The following is a 21,334-nucleotide window of genomic DNA, read 5'->3' as shown; positions in this document are numbered from 1 at the left end:
ATAGTCCGGCCCACCACATGGTCTGAGGGATGGTAGACCGGCCCACAGCTGGAAAAGGTTGCTGACCCCTGCTGTAGGGGATCAGGGGATTGCTCAAAATCAGGCAGAGGAACTTTCATTTATCTTAGGATCCAAGCCAATGTTTTTTGTTGGGCTCTATTCACACATTCTGTTGTTTATGATCAAGCATACAGTAAACTGAAGTAGTACGTTTATATGTGAAATAATAATAATAATAATATTTATTTATTTATACATACATACATACATACATACATGCATACATACCCTGCCCATCTGGCTGAGTCTCCCCAGCCACTCTGGGCAGCTCCCAATCAAGTGTTAAAAACAATACAGCATTAAATATTAAAAACTTCCCTAAACAGGGCTGTCTTCAGATGTCTTTTAAAAATAAGATAGCTGCTTATTTCCTTGACATCTGATGGGAGAGTGTTCCACAGGGCGGGCACCACTACTGAGAAGGCCCTCTCTCTGGTTCCCTGTAACCTCATTTATTGCAATGAGGTAACTGCCAGAAGGCCCTCGGCGCTGGACGTTAGTGTCCGGGCTGAATGATGGGGGTGGAGACGCTCCTTCAGGTATTTTCAAACCAACTGGTCTTGGTGTGGATTCTACCACAAGGAAGTAGCAACCGTGATTCATGTGGTGAGCCACTACTTGCAAGTAACTCACCACATACTGGGAACTGCTTACTACATGAAGTAAGTTAAAATGCCCTCCTTGTGACAGCCACGTGTACCACTGCTTTGTTGTGGCATCAAGTACACACACACTGAAAACTGCAACAACAGGGAGTTTCAGGTTTGACAACTGGAAATGCTACAAAATTATTTTTTAAAAAGCATAGAAATGAGTTGTTCTTTTAACCTTTGTTCTGAGGATAGGGGGCAGCCAGCGGAAAGAGCTTCGCGCTGAAACGACGGGCTTTTGCCGGGAATTCTCAGGATTTCAGAAACGGGGAAATCCCTGCCTGTTTCCGAATGCCACCCCTGCTGCTGCCCCTGACCTGAATTTGCTATCAGGTGAGCCTTCCCCGCCCCTATTCAAATCAGTTTGCAGCAATTGCTGCCTGTTATGCAAGGAAGAGCCGCTGCTTATGAAGCAAGCTTGTGTGGGAAGATAAACGCGAGTCTTCACGGCGTGGGGAAGCTGCCGCGGGAAATGGAGGTGCTGCTGCTTCCGTGGGAACTCCAGAGTGGGGCATAGGACCCCACAGCATCCCGCGAACTGTCCCCAGGCGCAACTCCAGAACAAGCGCGGTGCGAGAGGAGGGGCCGGAGGAAAAAGAGCGCGAGGCGGCGCGGAGGCTCCACCAATCAGGCTCGGCTTCGCCTGACGAGCGCCGCCGGCGTCCTATAAGGAGACGCGGCAAGCGGGCCGAGGGATGTTGTTTTTGTATGTTTGGAGAAAGAGGGGGAAAGGGAGCGCGAGAGGAGAGCCGGCGGCTGGCTCCCTAGGACCTGCAGGAGCGGGAAATGTGGTCCGGGGTCCCGGGGGTGGGCTCGGCCGCTGCGGCGGCTGTGGGTGCCGGCGTCCTCCTGCTGCTGTTGCTGCCGCTGGTGGTGAGGCAGCTGCTGAAGCAGAGGCGGCCGGTGGGCTTCCCGCCCGGCCCGGCGGGGCTGCCTCTCATCGGCAACATCCACTCGCTGGCCTCGGAGCAGCCGCACGTCTACATGAAGAGGCAGAGCCAGCTCTACGGGCAGGTACTGCATCCCCGGGGGCGGGCGGGGGTCCCGAGGAGAAGCTGTCCCTGGGGCCCTGGGGGAGACCAAGCGCCTCTGCGCCCTAACCCCCTCGGTCTAATTCTTAGACATTTGCCACTTCCAAGACGAGGCTTTTCCGATTCATGTGAATAACTTCAATCCCGGATCTGAACTCTTTTCCACATCTTCACTTTCAGATCTGGGTTCAAGTTTCGCTACCTCTCTGTCCAAGGCTGTGCTTTCCTGCCCCTGCAAGACAACCGTATCAGTGTCTACTCTAGAGTTGGAAGGGGGCATGTAATCTCATGGCTGAGACCTAGAGGGTCATCTAGTCCAACCCACTGTAATGCAGGAATCTCAACCCCGGCCCCATCCCATTTGAAACCATACCGGACCCTGCTTAGCTTTGCTAATATGCTAGTTGTTTTATTGCTAGGAGAAGTTGAGCCCCATTCAGTTAAATGAGCTTCCCCTCGGGCAAGAGAATGCAGTTCTACACCCACTTAACCTAGGCGTAAATCCTGTTAAGCTTAAAGTTTATTTCTGAGTAGATGTGTATAGGATTTCACTGTTAGCCTAGTGGCCAACTTGCAAGAGTTGTTGTTGAAGGCAGACCTCAGTTAGGAAAGCACTTTACAAACAAAAGAATTATATAAGACTCACCTTGTAAGTGAGGAAGTCATAAAGTCTTCATTACATTCACCAGCTTTTATGTCAGGAAGGCTTAGAAGGCTATTCTAAGTTTAGTTACTTGGGATTAAGTATCGCTGAAATCAATGGGACTTTATTTTAAAGTCATTTTACATTTGGGCTGTTGCATATTTGAACTGCAGTAACAGGATGTGGTTTATTATTTGCCATTTTGTATTGAGTCTTGTTGTGTTTGGCACAGAATTCTTAAAATATATAAAGTTTGTAGTACAATCATGAGACTTGATTACATCATAGTTATTATTAAATACCATTTTGTAAAGGTGTGCACCCACTTTTTACAGAAAGCTGCCTAACTTGTCAACCAAGCATACCAGTGCAGTATGTTGCTAATACTGTCTATTAATACATCTCCAAGTTCAACATTTAAAAAAACAAACAAACTTGCTTTACATAAACGCTGTGACCCTTGTCAAAGTGGGCTGCACTTTGTGTCTCAACTCTGCTAGATATTTAACACGCCACAGGAATATGTGTTTTTATTTTACATGTTGGACTATAGTACCAAACTAACTCCACCTCAAAACCGCTCAGGTTTGAGATGTGAGTTAGAGGGCTTTCTTATTTAAATTTCTAAGAGAATGTGGCAACTTTTTAAAAACGGTTATAGAACAGGGGAAGGAAGTCATCAGTAAAATGAACATGTCTTCCCTTCGTGGGGTAACACTGGACTTGGGGCACTCTCAACTTAAGCCTCATCCTGCATGCCATCCAGATTACTAAGCACATCACCAACATACACCATGAAGCTGCAGCCAATGAGGACTCTTAACATATATTCCTGATGTTAGGGGACTTATGCCTGTCTGCCTTTCATATTTATCGAGCGGAGCACCAGCACAGCCACAACTCACACAACTCAGAGTTGAATATACAGCAGTTGTCTGCTGCTGCATAGTGATGACATGCTGGTCTGTATTTTAAAGCAGAATAACATCCAACACGGCTGCTCCATGAATGGAACTTTCTCCTCCTTTCCCTGGCAACACCCTGCATGCCCTCAAAATCAGCTTCAGAGGGTTGGAAAACTCCACTGATGCTGCTTTGGAGACAACCAATAATCTCCCACCTTTTTGTCTTTAAAAATTCTCTCAAGGACAGCTAGAAAATCTTGATAAAAAACATTTACAACAAATTAAAATTTATCAACAGCTGCTAGAAGCATAAACTCAGTCGGAATGTTGACAGTTTATTATCCTACAGGCTCATTGTCAATTGCTGTAAATAAATGACATGTTTTTAATACTCTTTGGAATACAGGATATTTTCTACTGCAGGGATGCAAAGAGGACAGTCACAGTCCCTTGAGTTCTTCTGAAAAAATATCATTATTCATAGGAACAGGAAAAGGAGTGACCACTAGGACATTCTCTTTAATAGTTTCCCTTTAATTGTTTGTTTGTTTGTTTGTTTGTTTGGTGATCATATCAATCGTAATGAGTCAAATAGAAACATTTCCCTTTAACTTTTGAAAAGGAACATTTGCTGACAAAAACTGGAAACTGAAATCAGAATTTTAAGCTTTATACAATTTTTTATTAATTACAAAAATGATTCCATATTCAGCTATTTGATCAGTACAGGGGAAAAATGATAAAATATACTTTCTTGTATGGTATACAATTAAACAATGGTTTCCCACTATGTGAATAAGCCTGCATAAGCCCCCTCCAGATACCACAGAAGTAACCACAGTTCCCTGTGACATCTTAAATGTGAATTGTCTGGACCAGCCAAGCATTTAACAACTTGCCTGGTAACATTAAGTGAGCAGGAGTCCAATGCAAGCAAGAGGTCTGGCTCACTCTTAATATCAGGGTCATGGGTTTGAGCCTCACATTGGGCAAAAGATTCCTGCATTGGAGGGGATTGGACTAGATGACCCTTGTGGTCCCTTCTTACTCTACAGATCTGTGATTTTATGATTCTAAGTCTGGCAGAGGCAGGACAGATTGCTCCATGCCTCCTCCAATAGTCTACTGCAGGCATAGGCAAACACGACCCTCCAGATGTTTTGGGACTACAATTCCCATCATCCCTGACCACTGGTCCAGTTATCTAGGGATGGTGGGAGTTGTAGTCCCAAAACATTTGGAGGGTCGAGTTTGCCTATGCCTGGTCTACTGCTAGCAATAGAGGAAGAAGCAAGGATCAATCTGTCCCCTCTGCTTGTAGAATATATTTTTTTAAGTAGCTAGTATGGAAATGTGGACTAGGTGTGCATGCTAGTAATTTCTGAACTTATTTACAAAACTGTTTTAAACTCTGGTTAGTGAAAGCAAGTTTGGATAAAAATGTGGTTTCAGGCCCTTGCTTGCTTACTACAGTGGAACCTCATGTTACGTACCGTCCTCCTGACGAACGCTGCGGGTTACAAGCTTCACTAACCCAGAAGTTGATGCCCCTTGTTGCGAGCTTTGCCCTGGGATGTGAGCAGAAGTCATGTGCCGGCAGTGCGGCAGCAGCGGGAGGTGCCATTAGCGAAAGCGTGCCTCATGTTACAAGTGGTTTGGGCTTAAGAACGGACCTCCAGAACGAATTAAGTTTGTAAGCGGAGGTACCACTGTATAGCTTAAATTAAACAACTCTTTTCTAGTTTGGATGTCTTCTAAAGATAGTGGGGCACCTGTTGCGTAATCTTAACAGTCAGAAGCATGCCTCCTAGTGCAGAGTTTCTTTCCTCTTCTGCTCAGGGACACTTTGTTCGTGACATGTCATTCCTGCTGCCACAGAAACAGATTGCCAATTTATGTTTATCTCTTGTGACAGGTAATGCATTCACTTTAAGAATGATGCAGACAATGTTCCTCCTGCAAAGTGAAGTGATAAGTAGGAAGCTCATGTGTCCGACAGTAAGCCTAGCCAACATATTGGACTGGAAAGATATACTCTGTATTATTGATGTTGTATGATAATTCCAGAGATGTATTTTGACATATAAGCATCTATGAATGAAAGCAAACTGCAATATTGTTATGCAACTATAATCTTTCTACATAGCACATGTAGCATATTTGTGAGCATCATATGGTGTTAGAAGCATACCTGTTGTGCTGCCCATGGACCAAACAAGAACATTTCTAAAGGGAAAAAAACCTAGTAGTATTTCTCTCTCTGCCCCTTCCCCCCCCCCCCAATTCTTGAAAGTGACATGTAATCTTTTTTTAAAAGGTATTCAGCCTTGATCTTGGAGGGATATCAACTGTTGTCCTGAACGGCTATGATGCAGTAAAAGAATGCCTTGTTCAGCAGAGTGAGATTTTTGCAGACAGACCATCTCTTCCTTTGTTCAAGAAGCTGACAAAAATGGGAGGTATGTGTTGTTGTTGTTGTTGTTTTAATAGACGCTTATTAGTGTATTGGGTATATGCTTTAAAAAAGGTGCCTGCAATTCTGTCTTCTTACTAACTTTAAATAGCATTTTTCATTCGTATGTGCTTTCTGACTTGGTCTGCAAAATACCTCAAGCTCTGTTCCAAAGGGCAACGTTGGGAAATCAAACTTGAAGCTGGCCGTTGATGTGCACTGTTGGAAATGTTGTCCTTTAGCCAGGAAGAATAAGATGGCTTCATGCTGCATTTGAACTGCCTCAGCTGCCGCCTTTAAGTTTCCGCATTGCTACGCTGTTCATACTTAGGCTATATGTTTGATCATTCCATCCCTTGAAGCCCACCCCCCCTCAAACTCTACCCACTTCATAGGCTCTTTCAGTAAACCGTACAGCAAGAGTGCAGTGGAGGCAGTGACAATAACCCTCCTGCAATCCCTTTTCTTTTACACAGTACTACTCCTGCCAATCAAATTTGGGGAGGAACAACTGGAAGAGTGAAGGGGGTGGCCCTGAGACACTTGAGTAATGCCCATTCATTTGTGTGCCAGGGTTAATGCACACATAGGAAGCACTGCAACATTTTTATATTTGTGTATTTCACAATTCTTTTTTAACTGTACCTTTGTTACCTTTGCTTTTATCGTTGCGAAAGATCCACTGTAGAACTAGCAGGTTGCCATTGTTTAGGAACCTTTACTACAGTGGTTCAGCATCTGTTTTTATTATTATTATTTCTTGAATTTATATATCACCCTATACTCGGAGGTCTCAGGGCGGTTCACAGAAGGAGGGCGTCTCTCTCTCCCCCCCCCCCCCGGCAATATAACAGAAAGCTAAATCTGCCACATTCTAGCAGAAATTAACACAGAAGAAATGTACGAATATGCTAAACGCTTTTCATTTAAATTGACAGGACTTTATAAAAGTGCTTAACTTGCCTGACTTGTGCCCTTGACTTGTCCCTCTCTGCCCCTACTCACTGCCTGCAGAATTTGGAGCACATTGATAATCTCATGGGTTGTATTTTCTTTCATTTTTCATTTGTACATTCCTTAAATGTTCCTTAAAAGATATTGGTGAATTGCATTTAATACCTTTTATAAATGCCTTTCATCAATTAAAAACAAACCTATTCTGTAAAGCTTATGCAACAGTGATTTGCAGTTGACTTAAGCTAGTAATAGCAAAATGGGTGGGTTCAAATTTGTGTGGCACCCTAGTAAATTGGCATCCAGAGCCCCATGTGGGAAAACACAGGTGATATTGAGCAGAAAAACCAATGGGAAGTGTTCACTCCCATGACACTCCTCCACTTAGAATTCTATCTTCCTAAGACTGCTTATTAGCTCATGACACTCTGTTTACATGTATTTGCATGTAATGCTTAGTGTACCCTGCTAACTGGATTAGGAGACCAAGATACATAGCTAAGTAATACTCTGTTGACTAAAAAGCACCTTCATGTGGTAGCATGCAGTTACGGCAGTTGTGCTTGAAAATCATTGCTTGTACATGTTCAGTGCTGTAGACAGTGTTAAGAGCTGAAAACATACCCTTTAAAAAGTAAAAATGAAATTTATCTTGGACACTAAAATGAAAAACACCCCAAATTACTAAGTGCTTGAAACACTTCAAGGTGATGAAAGCTGCAGAGATTGAGTTTAGTTTCTTTGGGGCATGAGAGCAATGGAGAATTAATGTGTCCTTGTAAAACCTTATTTACAATCATACGAGTTGGAAGGGACCCTGAGGATCATCTGGTCCAAACCCCTGCAATGCAGGAATATGCAGCTGTCTCTTAGGGGATCGAACCTGCAACCTTGGCATTGTTAGCACCACACTCTAACCAACTGAGCTATCCAGCTAGCAGGCAACTTAGTCACTAGTCCTGCATCAAGTTCTCAAAGATACTAACTGCACCCTAAGGGATACATAAGGGATACAACCCTATTAATAAAAATATATATATAAATTAAAAGATTTTTTTAAAGGTTTTGGAAGATTTTAAAAATTGCATGTAACTCTATTTATCTGTCTTCTGTAATTTTACAGCAATTCACAGTTCCTCAAGCGTAATCTAAATTAAAAATGTATTTAAACAAGTTTTGCCAGTCTAACTCAATCTGCTTTTCTAAGTCACACTGTTTCAAAAGCTGTTTACCTTGTGGGATAGGTGGGAAGGTATACTGGTTTGCTGTTAAGAAACACTCTCCTCCCACACACACACACACACACACACACACAAATTGGATGTACAGAAATAGTTGGTTGATCTTTATATCTTTGCCTAGCACTGCCTTTCTTGGTGCCTGCCTTTGCCCCCTGCTTTACTTTTTGTACAGTGGTACCTCGGGTTAAGAACTTAATTCGTTCCGGAGGTCCGTTCTTAACCTGAAACTGTTCTTAACCTGAAGCGCCACTTTAGCTAATGGGACCTCCTGCTGCCGCTGCGCCGCCAGAGCACGATTTCTATTCTTATCCTGAAGCAAAGTTCTTAACCTGAAGCGTTATTTCTGGGTTAGCGGAGTATGTAACCTGAAGCGTATGTAACCTGAGGTACCACTGTATTTGTAAATAAACATCTATTACATAAATCACCAGTATACACTTTACAAGGAAACTGGCTTAGCAAAAGGTTGCCTTGAAACTTCAGGAAGTGGAAAAGGCAAACTGGCATTAAAACAACATTTTTATGCATGCTGTTCCCAAAGTGCTATAAGCAGGTTGCATTTTGATTAGGTATGATGTTGCATGCACTTAAAAACATAGGACATAATTCTGAAGTCATTAACTCTAGAAAGATAACAGTAAAACAAATTCACTATGATTAATTGAGGATACAGTTTCTTTCAACGTGTGTGTAACTACGTGTGTGTACCCGGTAGCTGCAGATCATAGAAAGATCATATGGATGAAAGAGGAAGTAAGATCCTGGGTTAAGCATATTGACACTTGTATATTTCAGGTTTATTGAACTCAAGTTATGGCAGAGGTTGGACAGAGCATCGCAAGTTGGCTGTAACAAGCTTTCGTACTTTTGGATATGGTCAAAAGTCCTTTGAAAGCAAAATATCAGAAGAATCAGTCATTTTCCTTGAGGCCATTGATACCTATAAGGGCAAGCCTTTTGATCTGAAATACTTGATAACAAATGCAGTTTCAAATATTACTAACCTGATTCTTTTTGGAGAACGGTTTACATATGAAGACACTGAATTTCAGCATATGATGGACATATTTAGTGAAAACATTGAACTGGCAGCTAGTTCTTCTGCATTTTTGTACAATGCTTTTCCATGGATTGGTGCCTTGCCCTTTGGAAAGCATCAGCAACTCTTTAAAAATGCATCTGAAGTCTATACTTTTCTCCTCCACCTTATTCAGCGTTTCTCACAAAATAGGAAACCTCAGTCACCAAGACATTTCATAGATGCATATTTTGATGAGATGGACAAAAATAAAAATGATCCTGAGTCTACATTCACAACAGAAAACTTAATTTTCTCTGTTGGAGAAATTATAATTGCTGGAACAGAAACTACAACAAATGTTCTAAGATGGGCAGTGTTGTTCATGGCTCTTTATCCTAATATTCAAGGTAAGTTATGCCATATGCCGTGATGTGTTTTGTCTTTATGATTAAGAATGTGCATTCCAAGCAGGGTATTAACAGCACTTGTTAAATCTTTACCTGATATATTAGGTTGAATATATTAGGTTGAAACTAGAGTTTGGTCCCACTGGAAGTTGTATCCCTTGATCAGTGTTTGTTCAGGATGTGTCTGCTGGTGAAAAAGGGGCATATTTCCCAAATTATCCTTCCCAGTTACTGACTCCATGCTGTTCTAGAGGGTTCCTCAAGACTCCAGAGTAGATTTTAGCAGGGGAAGTAGGGGAGGGAAACTGACAAAAATGCTGCATCTATTCAGCTAGCTGTATTGGAGTACAGTCGTACCTTGAAAGTCGATCAGAATCCATTCCAGAAATCCGTTCGACTTCCAAAACGTTCGAAAACCAAAGCCAATCAGTAGCCCCAGTGGGCATTCAGGTTCCAAAAGGACGTTCAGAAACCGGAAAAATCACCTCAGGGTTTGTGGTGTTCGGGAGCAAAAACATCCGAGTTCCAGGGCATTCAGGATCCAAGGTACGACTGTATTTGGTTCAAAGGTCACATCTGACACCATAAAGTATTATTATACCACTTCAACAGTCATGATTTCCCCCCAAAGAATCCTGGGAATTGTAGATACCCCTCACAGACCTACAGTTCACAGCACCCTACAATTTCCAGGATTCTCCATGACTAGTGGATGTGGCTAATGTACACAAAATCAGTGGGGCTACAAATATATTTAAAGGTTTCATAGTTAAATGTAGAATGAACATGTCTACTTATTTTTGCCAAACCGTTAATCAATAAACTAAGAGCTTTTTCTCCAACAGGGCAAGTTCATAAAGAAATCGATTTAATTATTGGGCCAAACAAAACACCTTGCCTAGAAGAAAAGTGTAAAATGCCATACACTGAGGCAGTACTACATGAAATTTTAAGATTCTGTAACGTAGCTCCACTAGGTATTTTCCATGCGACTTCTAAGGATACAGTTGTACGTGGCTATTCTATCCCTCAAGGCACTACAGTCATTACAAATCTCTACTCTGTACACTTTGATGAAAAGTACTGGAGTAACCCTGAAATGTTTTGTCCTGAGAGGTTTTTGGACAGCTCTGGACAATTTGTCAAGAAAGAAGCATTCATTCCATTTTCACTAGGTAAGTGTACGTACTTAACCAAAAATCTAGAAGCAAGAAATTTGTGACTAGAGGCAAAATGGTTAGCATGCTATATCTACCAACCAAATATTCCTAAGACTTTGACTTCATAAACTAATTCATTTTAAATTTCAGTTGTTAATCATCAACTAAACCAACTATTTTAATACAAAGGTTGTAATGAAACCAAGGCAGCGAAATTATGAGCTTAGACTCAGACTTGACTGAGTGTCATAACAGTTTTTGTCTGATTACTGTACATGAAACAACCCACTTCCAGTTTAGAATTTTTTTTAAAAAATGGTATAGGCTAATGGAATCTTGGCAACAGCAGTCTTATCAGGCTCTAAAGATTTCACTATCCTGCTTATCTGAGGGGGAAATAACATGTGGATCTTGCACTGTGCTGGTAGGACAGCGTGTTCTTAACAGGAAAGAGCTGTTCTCTGGAATGTTTGGACATCAGCCATTAGTTTTCTCATACTTGGGCTTATATGTAGTTTATGCAGAACTGGTTTATGAAAATCATATGTTCAAAAGAATTAAATGATGCCATCAGGTTTTTAACAGATTGGTAGTAAAGTAACTTGAGAACCATGCTTTTCCAAATTCCAAATTGTCCCTCTTTCACTGCCTTAATTTTAGAATGGTGCCTAAACTTTTAACAGCATGGATTAATTAATGGCTTACCAGACTAGGATTTGATTTTTAAGAGATGCAGTACTTTATTATCATAATGGCACCTGTACTTTTTGATAAACAACAAAAAACCCACAGCTATTTTCTTTTAAAATACTATATTCCTTTTTTTCTTTTTTCCCTTCAGGGCGAAGGCACTGTTTAGGTGAACAGTTGGCCAGAATGGAAATGTTTTTATTTTTCACCTCATTACTTCAGCAATTTCATCTGCATTTTCCTAGTGGTTGGACTCCCAACCTTAAGCCAAAGTTAGGCATGACTCTGCAACCTCATCCATACCTTATTTGTGCAGAAAGGCGCTACTGAAGACACACCTAGTGCCAACAGTTCAAAGTGGGAGGCCTTGGGGCCAGAGGCATGGGAATATAATGAGACGTAATGTTTTTGTTCCACGCTTTCCTGACTCAAATGCCCAAATCGTTCCCTGCATTGTTGTTTTTTTAAATCCCTGTTGTCCATCTTAAAAATCCTTCAATGGTGTATAAGGACATTGAGAGAGATGGTTTTTGAGGGCAGGTGATGGAGAATGAGTAGAAGGTGCTCCACCGTATTCTAATGTGTGGTGAATGGGATAAGAATGTAAGAATGGCCTGCTGGATCAGGCCAATGGCTCATCTAATCCGGCCTCCTGTTCACACAGTGGCCAACCAGATACCTGTGGGAAACCAGGGAGAAGACACAAGAGCTCTCTCCCCTCCCATGGCTTCCAGTAACTGCTGTTCAGAAGCATTTCTGCCTCCAACTGTAACCATTGACAGCCCCCTCCTCCACGAATTTGTCAATCCTCTTTTAAAACCATCCAAGCTGATGGCCATCACTGCCTCCAGAAGGAGCAAGTTCCATAGTTTGACTATTCTGTGTTAAATATTCCAACAGTTATCTTCATTGGATGTCTACAAGTTCTATGAGAGAGGGAGAAAAACTATCATTTTCCCCTCTGGGTAGCAGTTATAGCCTAGCAAAAAACTTTTCTGTACCTCAAGCTCACCCTATTTTATATTTTAAGGCTTTCAAGCCACTTTTTCACTCCATCTCATTAGTTCTTGCTCTCCAACTTGTACATAAGGCCACACAAGTGTCGTCCATAGCAGAGAGTATTCCATGAGTCTGGGATTCTCGTTGGCTCAAAGATGCATGTACACAAAACCCTATGAAAATGCAGCCTGTGTGAGGCATTCCGTTCTGAAGCGCTGGCAAAAGCCTGAAGGCGACTTTGCCTAAGCTACCTAGTGGCACCTAGAGCACTGATGCGTTATAGAATGTAAGTCTCTACCTATAAGCTGGGTAATTTCTGGTTCAGGTATCCTTTCAGCAATTCCTTTAGTGCTGAATCAGTTCCGTCACTTTATTTAAAACACACTGGTTTGACAATGAAGGGTGGAGTTTAATTACGCTAAAGGCATGCAGGGGAGGGGACCTGAAGGCTGCCTTTTAGTAGCAGACACAGGATAGAAGGGAAAAACACACACCAAAGCAACAGAATGTGAGATGAGGAAGTGGAGATTGACTGCATTCCCCACATGTCCTTTTCAGTGTAACCCATCTTAACAGGTGAACATCCATTTAGTCAACATGCAGGTAACTAGTTTGGCCCTAAATGAACCACTACACTTTTATTTGTATTTCACCAATATAGGGCAAATAATGCTTGCTCTGCCTTTTACATGACTCTTGAAAAGATTAATGAGGCAATAGAAATGAAGTGTATTATATTATATTAGTGCTTTAATTGAGAGTGGGTATGATATAGTCATGGCTGAGAGAGTAAACTAACAGGAAGCTTGTTCCTTCACCCGTGAAGAAAATAATGTTGACCTACTTTCGTAGTTGCACGGTTTATTAAGATATTATATGTGAGGTGCTTTGAGCACTCTTGTGCTATACCAGGGGTGGCCAACTCCCAAGAGACTGCGATCTACTCACAGAATTAAAAACTGGCAGTGATCTACCCCCTTTTTTGAGCTTTCTTTTAGAAAGGAGGAAGGCCCATTTTGGGGGGGTTTGGGTCAAAGATGTTGAGTTTTTTCAGGGTGGGGGTAAAATGTTGAGCTTTTTTTAGGGGAGCCACAGTTGTTCAGCTTCTTTGGGGGGAGCCAATGATCTACCAGTGATCTACCGCAGACGTCCAGTGATCTACCAGTAGATCATGATCTACCTGTTGGACATGCCTGTGCTATACAGGTGGTGTTGGTACAGCCTAAAACGAAGCCTTTTGAACTACTGTATCAAGTTGTCAACACTTACAGGATTATTTCCTCTTCTTTTTTAAAAAATTGTAAATATTTTGCAGGTCCAATTTACTTAAGGGTGTCTTGCCGCATACATGCTCATTCAGCCACTTGGATCTGCAGAACTTGCACTTCTGCTAACGCCACATGAGGTCCTTTCCTCAGTTGTGGGGAGCTGATTAGTTAGTGTGGAGGCACCTGTGTTTTTAGAGGCCTGCTGAAAGCTTTGTTTTGGAAAAACAACACAGCAATTCAGTTATTATTCAATCACCTATATTTGTTTTTATATGTTGTTGCTTTTTACATATTTTATCTCTCAATGGTTTTGTGGCATTAAAAAAAATTATATTGTGGATTTTAGCTGTGGGTTACCTACAATTTTATTGTACACAGCTTAGACCTCCTTAAGTGTGGGGTTGGTGTTTTTTTTGGTTTTTTTAAAGTATATTCTAAATAAATATTTATTTATAGATTGGCGTGGACATTAGTCAGCATGGTAACTTTTTGCTTTGCTTATTATATTTTATTTTAAGCAGTTAGGTAGCACAGACACAGGATTTACTTTTTTTAAAAATCACTTGCAGCCTGCAGAGCCTCCAAGGAGAGGGAAATGGAGAGAGATTCCACTGTTAAGCAGAGTACATGTTCATACTTAACCCAACCCCACCCTACACCCCCTCACAGAGAAGAGAAAGAACAGAAGCAGCAGACATTTTTATGTATACATCTCTATTAATCTGCAAAATGTCCTTGCTTCCACAAAAGCCTCCAGGTCTAGTTCATTCAGAACAATAACTATTAAACATATCTGAAGGATGCCATATGTCCAGCTTAACAGCTTCTTGGAAGGCAGCCATAGCAGAGAGAGAGCACAAGAACTTGGAATGTTCTTTACTACACTATTTCCTCCAAAACACAAAATGAAAGCTTTTTATTATGTTCAGTGGGGATTTGAAAAAACCAGGCTCCTGTCCTGGATAGAAAAGCACCCTTTACAAAAAGGTCAAATGGACTGGGAGCTAGAACAGGTTGAGCTGCTCAGGTACCGAAGCACTGTGAGAGGAAACAACCAGTGAGTCCATGAATTCCTATGAAGAATCTGGTGGCAAAAGGTGAGAACCAAGGGGGGGCATTACGTTAACCTTTTCCTTCGTATTTCCCCTTGTTTTGTAAGCAGAATTTCAGAAGGAGTGGCTTCCTGGATTTCTGTAGCACAGACTCGGCTTTTAAAAGGCAGGCCTTGTGACAAGAAGAAACATTTTGGCTGGCTTCCACGCAATAGCTTTACCGTGCCAGCATTTTCCCTGAGCAAATTGGACCCATTAAAATAATGGATCACATTAATAGAACAAACATTAATGTTCAGATAACTATTCTCATGACCAATGCAAAGAGCCTCTTAGATATAACCGCCCCCCCTTCACACACTCGACACGATCATTTATGAAAGGTAATGGAAAGCAAGTCACCATGTTCACAATTTCACATGTTGCTATAAATAAAGTTAAATGTTTATCCCCACATGACTCAGTAAGGACAGTATATAATAGCTGACTACTGGCTTTCTACCAGAAAGAAATGTTGACTCCTTAAAGTAGGACTAAAGAACTGACCATGTGTATATTACAAAACTGATTGTTCATTGCGTCCAAGAGATGTCACCCTCCCCTTCCATCCCACTTGCCATGCCATGTACAATAATAATTGTGGTTAAAATTTTACCTACAATTATATTGACATTAAAAAAGAAAGGTCTTCTTACATTATGATTACCTGATGGGACAAGCTATTCAAAAGTCAAATAGACTGCTTTACACAGTGGTGGGGTCTCCTCCATTAGAGGTTTTTAAGCAGGGCCAATTGGGTGGTGTGTGTGTGTGTGTTTGTGTTTGTGTCAGAAAAGTCATTTGGCTCAGGACCTCAAGCTCGAAGGAGGGCTCAAATTTAGACACTTGTTAATTTTTTGGCATTTGATAAGCTTTACAACTTACAACTTCAGACCAAAATGTGACACACTCAGCTAGAAAAGCCAACTTTTTTTTGTTAAATTAAAAATAAAATTGAATTGTATCTCACTGTGTTTTTGGTGCCTTGTTTTGTTCGTTGGTTTTGTCAGCCTGGCTGGATGACCACCTCTCGAGGTCATATTTTCTGCATTGGCAGCTGGTAGGACCAGATGACCTTTGAGGCCTCTTCTAGCACTGATTCTGCGTCGTCTCCCCACCCCGAGAAGAATTACGAAGAACATAGCAGTTGTGCCACCAACAGGGATGCATAGTGAGATTTCACACTGAATTGCTTATGCTCAAAGCCCTTTTCCTGTGGAAACTTTATTCACTTCAGCAAGACGGATTATGCCTCTGCAGTACTTTGGTGTGAGTCACGCTAGTAATTTACCTACCCTGTACCTAACAATGAGTCATAAGAGAGCAAGGTAATTTTTTATTTCATACCATCAATATTTCAGATCTGCAACCTATTCAAACTGGAGTAAAGAAGATTTACAAACAAACAGAAAGGCATAAACAGAATCTGTGGAACTGTAAGGAGGCTACAAAAAGTGACAGTGGCCATCTATATAACAAACTGCGATGAAAACTGGGGAAACCATTGGCATCAATCTTTTCCCCAAGCAAAAACAAAGGGTTTTGATTTAAGCCCCACCTCCAGTAACTAGTCCAGCTTCTCTTGGTTGGCTTTGATTACCCATGATACATATAGAACCATAGAATTTTAGAGTTGGAAGGGACCATGAGGGTCATCTAGTCCAATCCCCTGCAATGCAGGAATCTTTAACCAACGGGCTCAAAAACTCAACCCTGAGATTAAGAGTCTCATGCTCTGCCAACTGAACTATCCACCAAGATGTTATTTTCACTAAAAGAACTGAAGTCTGAACATGAGTGTCATTTTTCTCTTTCACAGCCCAATTTTCCTCCTGATTGACATCAAGTAATCAAAGGGTTTTAAGAAACCAGGCTCTGTTGATGTTAAAAATGCACTACTAAGAAACTAGCATTATGACATTACTGCAGGATCTTAGAGTATGAAAAAAGCAGATCCTACTTGACAAGAAGTAATCTATAATAATAATAATAATAATTAATAATAATTTATTATATGCCATCCATCTGACTGGCTTCCAACAAACTGATACACACTATGACATCAAACATGAAAAACTCTTGTTGTATTTCCTGTCCAGAAAAGTTCACTGAGATCCTTTCCTGCTAGCCTTCAGGAGACTGATGAAAACCAAGTTTGTATTTTAAATATATAACACTGAATGATTTGTGTTGTAGCGTGGGGTTAGTGATTTGGGTAAGTGATTTCAGCTCTCTGACATAGTAGGCAGGAGGCAGTTTCTTCATGTAACAATTTTTTATTCGGGCAACAAGACAAGACAGACTGACTGAGGAGAGGGAAGACGCATTCACAGGGACGGGGAACCCGCTCAAAAGGGACACACCCCGGAGGGAACAATTCCAATCAATCACAACGCTGCAGCTCAAATGACCCAACAGCAGCTGCTCCCCCTGGAACAGAAAGGCAGCCACTCCACCCCAATGTGAACACAGACAACAGCAACACAGACACAAAAACCATTGAATCAATACACAACAATTTGGATGCTCCTTTTACTGTTTTTTGTATTTTAGTTTTTGCTGTTCATCTTTATTTTTCTTTTAGCTGGGCTTTCTTCTTTAGATGGCTATGCTAAGTGGCTTCCTATAGCTTCAATAGCCTTTTTTAAAAAATTGAATTTCTATACCACCCTTCATCTGAAGATTACAGGGCAGTTTACAATATAAAAATGCAAAAATGCAAATCAAAATAACAAAACAAAAATGATGTAAGAGATGAGAGGAAATCAATATACAAAATAATCGAGCCGGTATTCGGAACAGGGTGTGTGAGAATGGGAAGGGTTTTGGGGGGGGGCACATATTCGGGTGCTATGCATGTAAATTAGAAGAGCAAGTGTTGTGTGTTTCCATTTACTTGAATATCTCCTTAAATAGCCAGCTGTGTGTGTGTGCACACCATCACTTTTCTTTTAAGTTCGGAGCAATCTGGGGGAACTTGGTTGATCGTTCAATGGACGAAGTTCTGTTTCCTTCAAAATGAAGCACATGTTTCTCCAGCCCACAAAATAAAAGAAAAAGCAGCCTGTTGATTCTAGTTGGAGATTTTGGTACAATGCACGCGGATTCATCAACTGCAAGACATACCTTGGGATCCACCTTGTTTTTTTATGATAATGAAGCAAAGTAAATGTTCTTCCTGATCTCATCTAGCACAGCAAGTGATTCTGAGGATAGTGCTGATCAGCGGGGATGAGTCAAATGTCTGAGTCATTCTGTCTTTTGGCTGAATCCCTAGAACACAGGGAAATCACAAGGTGAGTGGTAGGGGGACAGTCTAAAACATTATATACTGGGCTGTGGAACTGGTGGTTTTTTGTTTTGTTTTTTTTAAGCTTATTGGGCTCAATGGTTCTTGTATTTATTCCTGCATAAGTTAAAGATTCTTCCCTCATGGTGGTTTTTTTTTCCCCTGGAGAAAGATTAGGCAGAGTAAAACCTTGTTCCAAGATCAGGGGATCCAGTTCCTTTTCCAGCACCAGGGTTCCAAGATGGATCTTCTGTGAAGTTGCCCAGCCTTGCTGATTCTTTGTGAGTAAACGTGAAGGAAGAGTGTAGAGAATAGGCTATGGTAAGTTCAGTTTTAGAGCCACAGGGTTCGGTTTTATTTTTGTATTCTGTTTGGACCTCTGCCAGCTTTTCTCCTACCTTTATTCTGAATAATTTGTCTGTTTGCCAGCCTCAGGGTTTTAGAATCCCCATGTGCCAAGATGGTTGGCATGAGGCTACTGGGAGTTTAGGATTGGAGCTGTGACTAACCAGCATACTCTTCTGAGGTCTGAGAAAGTGTGGGCTGCTGCTACTAAACCACAAAGGTGCAGGTTGAACTGAGGAGCACTAGCCCACTTTTAATAAGTTATTGCGTTAATGTGTCTCAGCAACAACTACAGGAGAGTAAGACCCACTGGTAGCAGTGCAGGTCTGTTGTGCTGCATATATCACCCTCCTCTCACTGCCAACACACTCCTAGCGCTCAGGAGGAACTATGGTATGAAATAAAGTAATAAAATAAATAAATAAATAAAATTTCCCATCTGCGATGTTCAGAAGCTTTTCAGCACTAAGGAACATCCAGAGGTGTAACCCCGCATTTTGACTACATGTATCGATTATATTAAAAGCCCTCCTTATAACAAATGTCCAGATATAAAATCTGCTTGAGTATGGTGTACATCAGGGGTGGCCAACCACCAAGAGACTGTGATCTACTCACAGAGTTAAAAACTGGCAGTGATCTACTCCATTTTTGAGGGCCCGTTTTTTAGGAGTTTAGATAAAGGTTGTCAAGCTTTTTTTTTAGGAAGGAAAGCCCTGTTTTTTGCAGTTCAGGTCAAAGTAGCTCCTTTGTGGGGAGTCAGTGATCTACCACAGACATCCAGTGATCTACCGGTAGATCACAATCTACCTGTTGGACGTGCCTGGTGTACATATTTGGTTATTATTCTAATTAATCTTTTAGCAAGTGAGGCAGCAATGATATTAGAAACCTGCTTCAGAAGAGAGATCAGTCAGCACAAAGTAGTCTTATATATCAAAGTAATGTTAGCATCATTCAGTGAATCGTAAAGTTAAAAAGGCCATCAGCATTTATTAAAGAAAGGTATCTGTGGGATGAAAAGTGACTAAAATCTGAAAGTGTCTTGCTAAATACTGTGAGGTCACCATCTGAACCAGGTATTTTATACAGTTTGTTTTTGAGAAATACGTTATTAAACATGTCTAAGGGTGTTTAATAATGGTCCATCTTCCTGAGTGGCACCTGATCCAGTGCTGAGTTGCTCTGATCTGATCCAAGGTGATCCAGAGCGAACCTGACCCAGATTCACACTTCAAACCTATTTGATACCTGCACAATCATGTGTCCTCCTCCTCACCACCAACTGTTTAATCAGGGGTTTAAACCCTAATTAGAAGTGGTCAGTAGCAGGAGATGCTGGTCTCTTCCTCTTTCCTCATTGCCAGACCACCACTGCCCTTGCAACAGTCCCAGATCACTCTGGGTGGACCCAATCCACCCTGGGGCTGCCGCAACCTGATCTGACCGACTCCCAGATTGAACCAAATGTGATTTGAGATCCAAGATTCAGACAGATCCAGTTCACAGCTGTAATATCTAACATTCTAATTTATCAAAAGCTTTTTTAATTGTGCGCGACAAACCTATTCAGTCTCAGAAGCAGGTCCCACTATGTTAACATAAGAAAGAGTCAGTGGGAAGCATGCCAGGTTGGGTGCAGCTGCTTGAAAGGGACCCTATGTTTTCTGGATGCTTGAGACCACCCTGAGCATCTTCAAGGAAAGGCTGCTCCCAGTTTGGCTCTGAACGCCCAAGGCTCTTCCGGGCTTTGACCATGCTGCTGTCAATCCCTAATTTTCCATCCACCTTTGGAGCTGGGGTGGTGGCAGGGATTGCCACACAACTGCCAGGGCATGTCTGCCCACCTCTGTAGCTCCAGAGGTGGGATGCAGGCTGGCTTTTTCACACTTGCCAGGGTGAGCGGAACTGTCAGTGCCCGGAAAATAAGTGCTGTTTTAGTTGTAGCGCATATATTGCACAATTCCAACGACAGTGCCTCATTGGCCCCACAATTTTCTTGATTAAGGTACTATGTTTAGTTTAGAAAATATTGTATCGATTCATTAGGCGTTGCCCTGACACCTTAGGATAACAAATAGAGGCTGATTTGTTAAGAATGATAGAATCCTGATAAGAATATTGTGCCTCAACATTTCTTGATTAAATGAGTCAAATAATTATTGTGCTTGTATTGTAAAGCCCCAAATTTATTTTTCTGCTATATTAGCATAAATAGTAGCCAGCATAGCTGTCAAAGTCTCCCTTTTTTGCGGGAAACTCCCTTATTCCAAGCCGTTTCCCGCAGCTATCCCTTATTGTTGATATCCCTTAAATTTCCCTTATTTCCGGGAAGAAGAGTTGGAGTCCAGGGACTCCTTGGGTCCCTGCCTTTCTCAGCCCTGGCTGCCTGCCTACCTACCTCACAGGACTGCCCCTAACTGGAGGCAGAGCAGAGCCAACCTGGCCAGAAGCCATCAGTGGTCCTCTCCTCCTGCATGAATTTGCCTAATCCTTTTCTAAAGTCATCCAAGTTGGTGGCCATCGCTGCTCCCTGTGGCAGGGAGTTCCAGAGGTTAACCGTGTGCTGTGTGAATAAGTGCTTTCTTTTCTCTGCCCTGATTTCTCTTTCCTGGGAGCTCTATCCTGGTGTAAATTAATTTGTAGCCTGGGGGGATTACCGCAGCGTGGACTGTCCCCGAGAACCGTAGACTGTCCCCGGGACAGGTGAGGGTGCTGATCCCTTATTTTCAATTCTGAAACTTGACAGCTATGGTAGCCAGACCAAATTGTTAGTGTCATAGTCTATTATTTTTGGATGGTTTTTATGCTATGTAAAAACCATGATGATATATGATAATCAGATGTTACCTGGTTCAATGTTTTTGTGGCACTGGTAAGCTCTGGATCTTTAATGGTTCTGTGATTTTGACTGTGTGGCCTGCCAAACTATGCCTTAATGTGATGATGGTATGTTGGGGAACCCTTTATAAAGCAATGCAAATTCAAGAGGATCTGTTTTAATTCTTCTAGGTCTTAACTATTACTCACACTCCATGGAAAAGCAAAGTGTGTGCGTCTATGTTGGTGGGCACATGTGACTCAGGTGAGAGAAGAGACCAGGGGGTTAGTGTTCACGACATCCTTTT

The 21,334-nt window shown here is 41.7% G+C and overlaps 1 protein-coding gene across 1 annotated transcript; it reads left to right on the top strand.

Annotated features, from left to right (window-relative positions):
• The first annotated feature begins 1,489 nt into the window (after window positions 1-1,489).
• Window positions 1,490-11,893, top strand: LOC117048906 (vitamin D 25-hydroxylase). Its single transcript, XM_033153349.1, has 5 exons — window positions 1,490-1,724; window positions 5,607-5,748; window positions 8,732-9,364; window positions 10,210-10,539; window positions 11,366-11,893. Exons 1-5 carry the CDS (start codon window positions 1,497-1,499, stop codon window positions 11,542-11,544), a joined length of 1,512 nt encoding a protein of 503 aa, XP_033009240.1. The 5' UTR covers window positions 1,490-1,496; the 3' UTR covers window positions 11,545-11,893.
• Window positions 11,894-21,334: the final 9,441 nt, after the last annotated feature.

This window comes from Lacerta agilis, chromosome 1 (genome assembly GCF_009819535.1).
Source record: "Lacerta agilis isolate rLacAgi1 chromosome 1, rLacAgi1.pri, whole genome shotgun sequence".
NCBI lineage: Eukaryota > Metazoa > Chordata > Lepidosauria > Squamata > Lacertidae > Lacerta > Lacerta agilis.
This window is presented reverse-complemented; position numbering and strand designations above follow the sequence as displayed.

Excerpts from the sequence above, each read along its gene's own strand:
- LOC117048906 (XM_033153349.1), top strand. The coding sequence starts at position 1,497 with ATGTGGTCCGGGGTCCCGGGGGTGGGCTCGGCCGCTGCGGCGGCTGTG. Across the intron at positions 5,749-8,731 it reads GAAGCTGACAAAAATGGGAG|GTTTATTGAACTCAAGTTAT; the intron begins GTATGTGTTGTT and ends TGTATATTTCAG. Across the intron at positions 9,365-10,209 it reads TCTTTATCCTAATATTCAAG|GGCAAGTTCATAAAGAAATC; the intron begins GTAAGTTATGCC and ends TTTCTCCAACAG.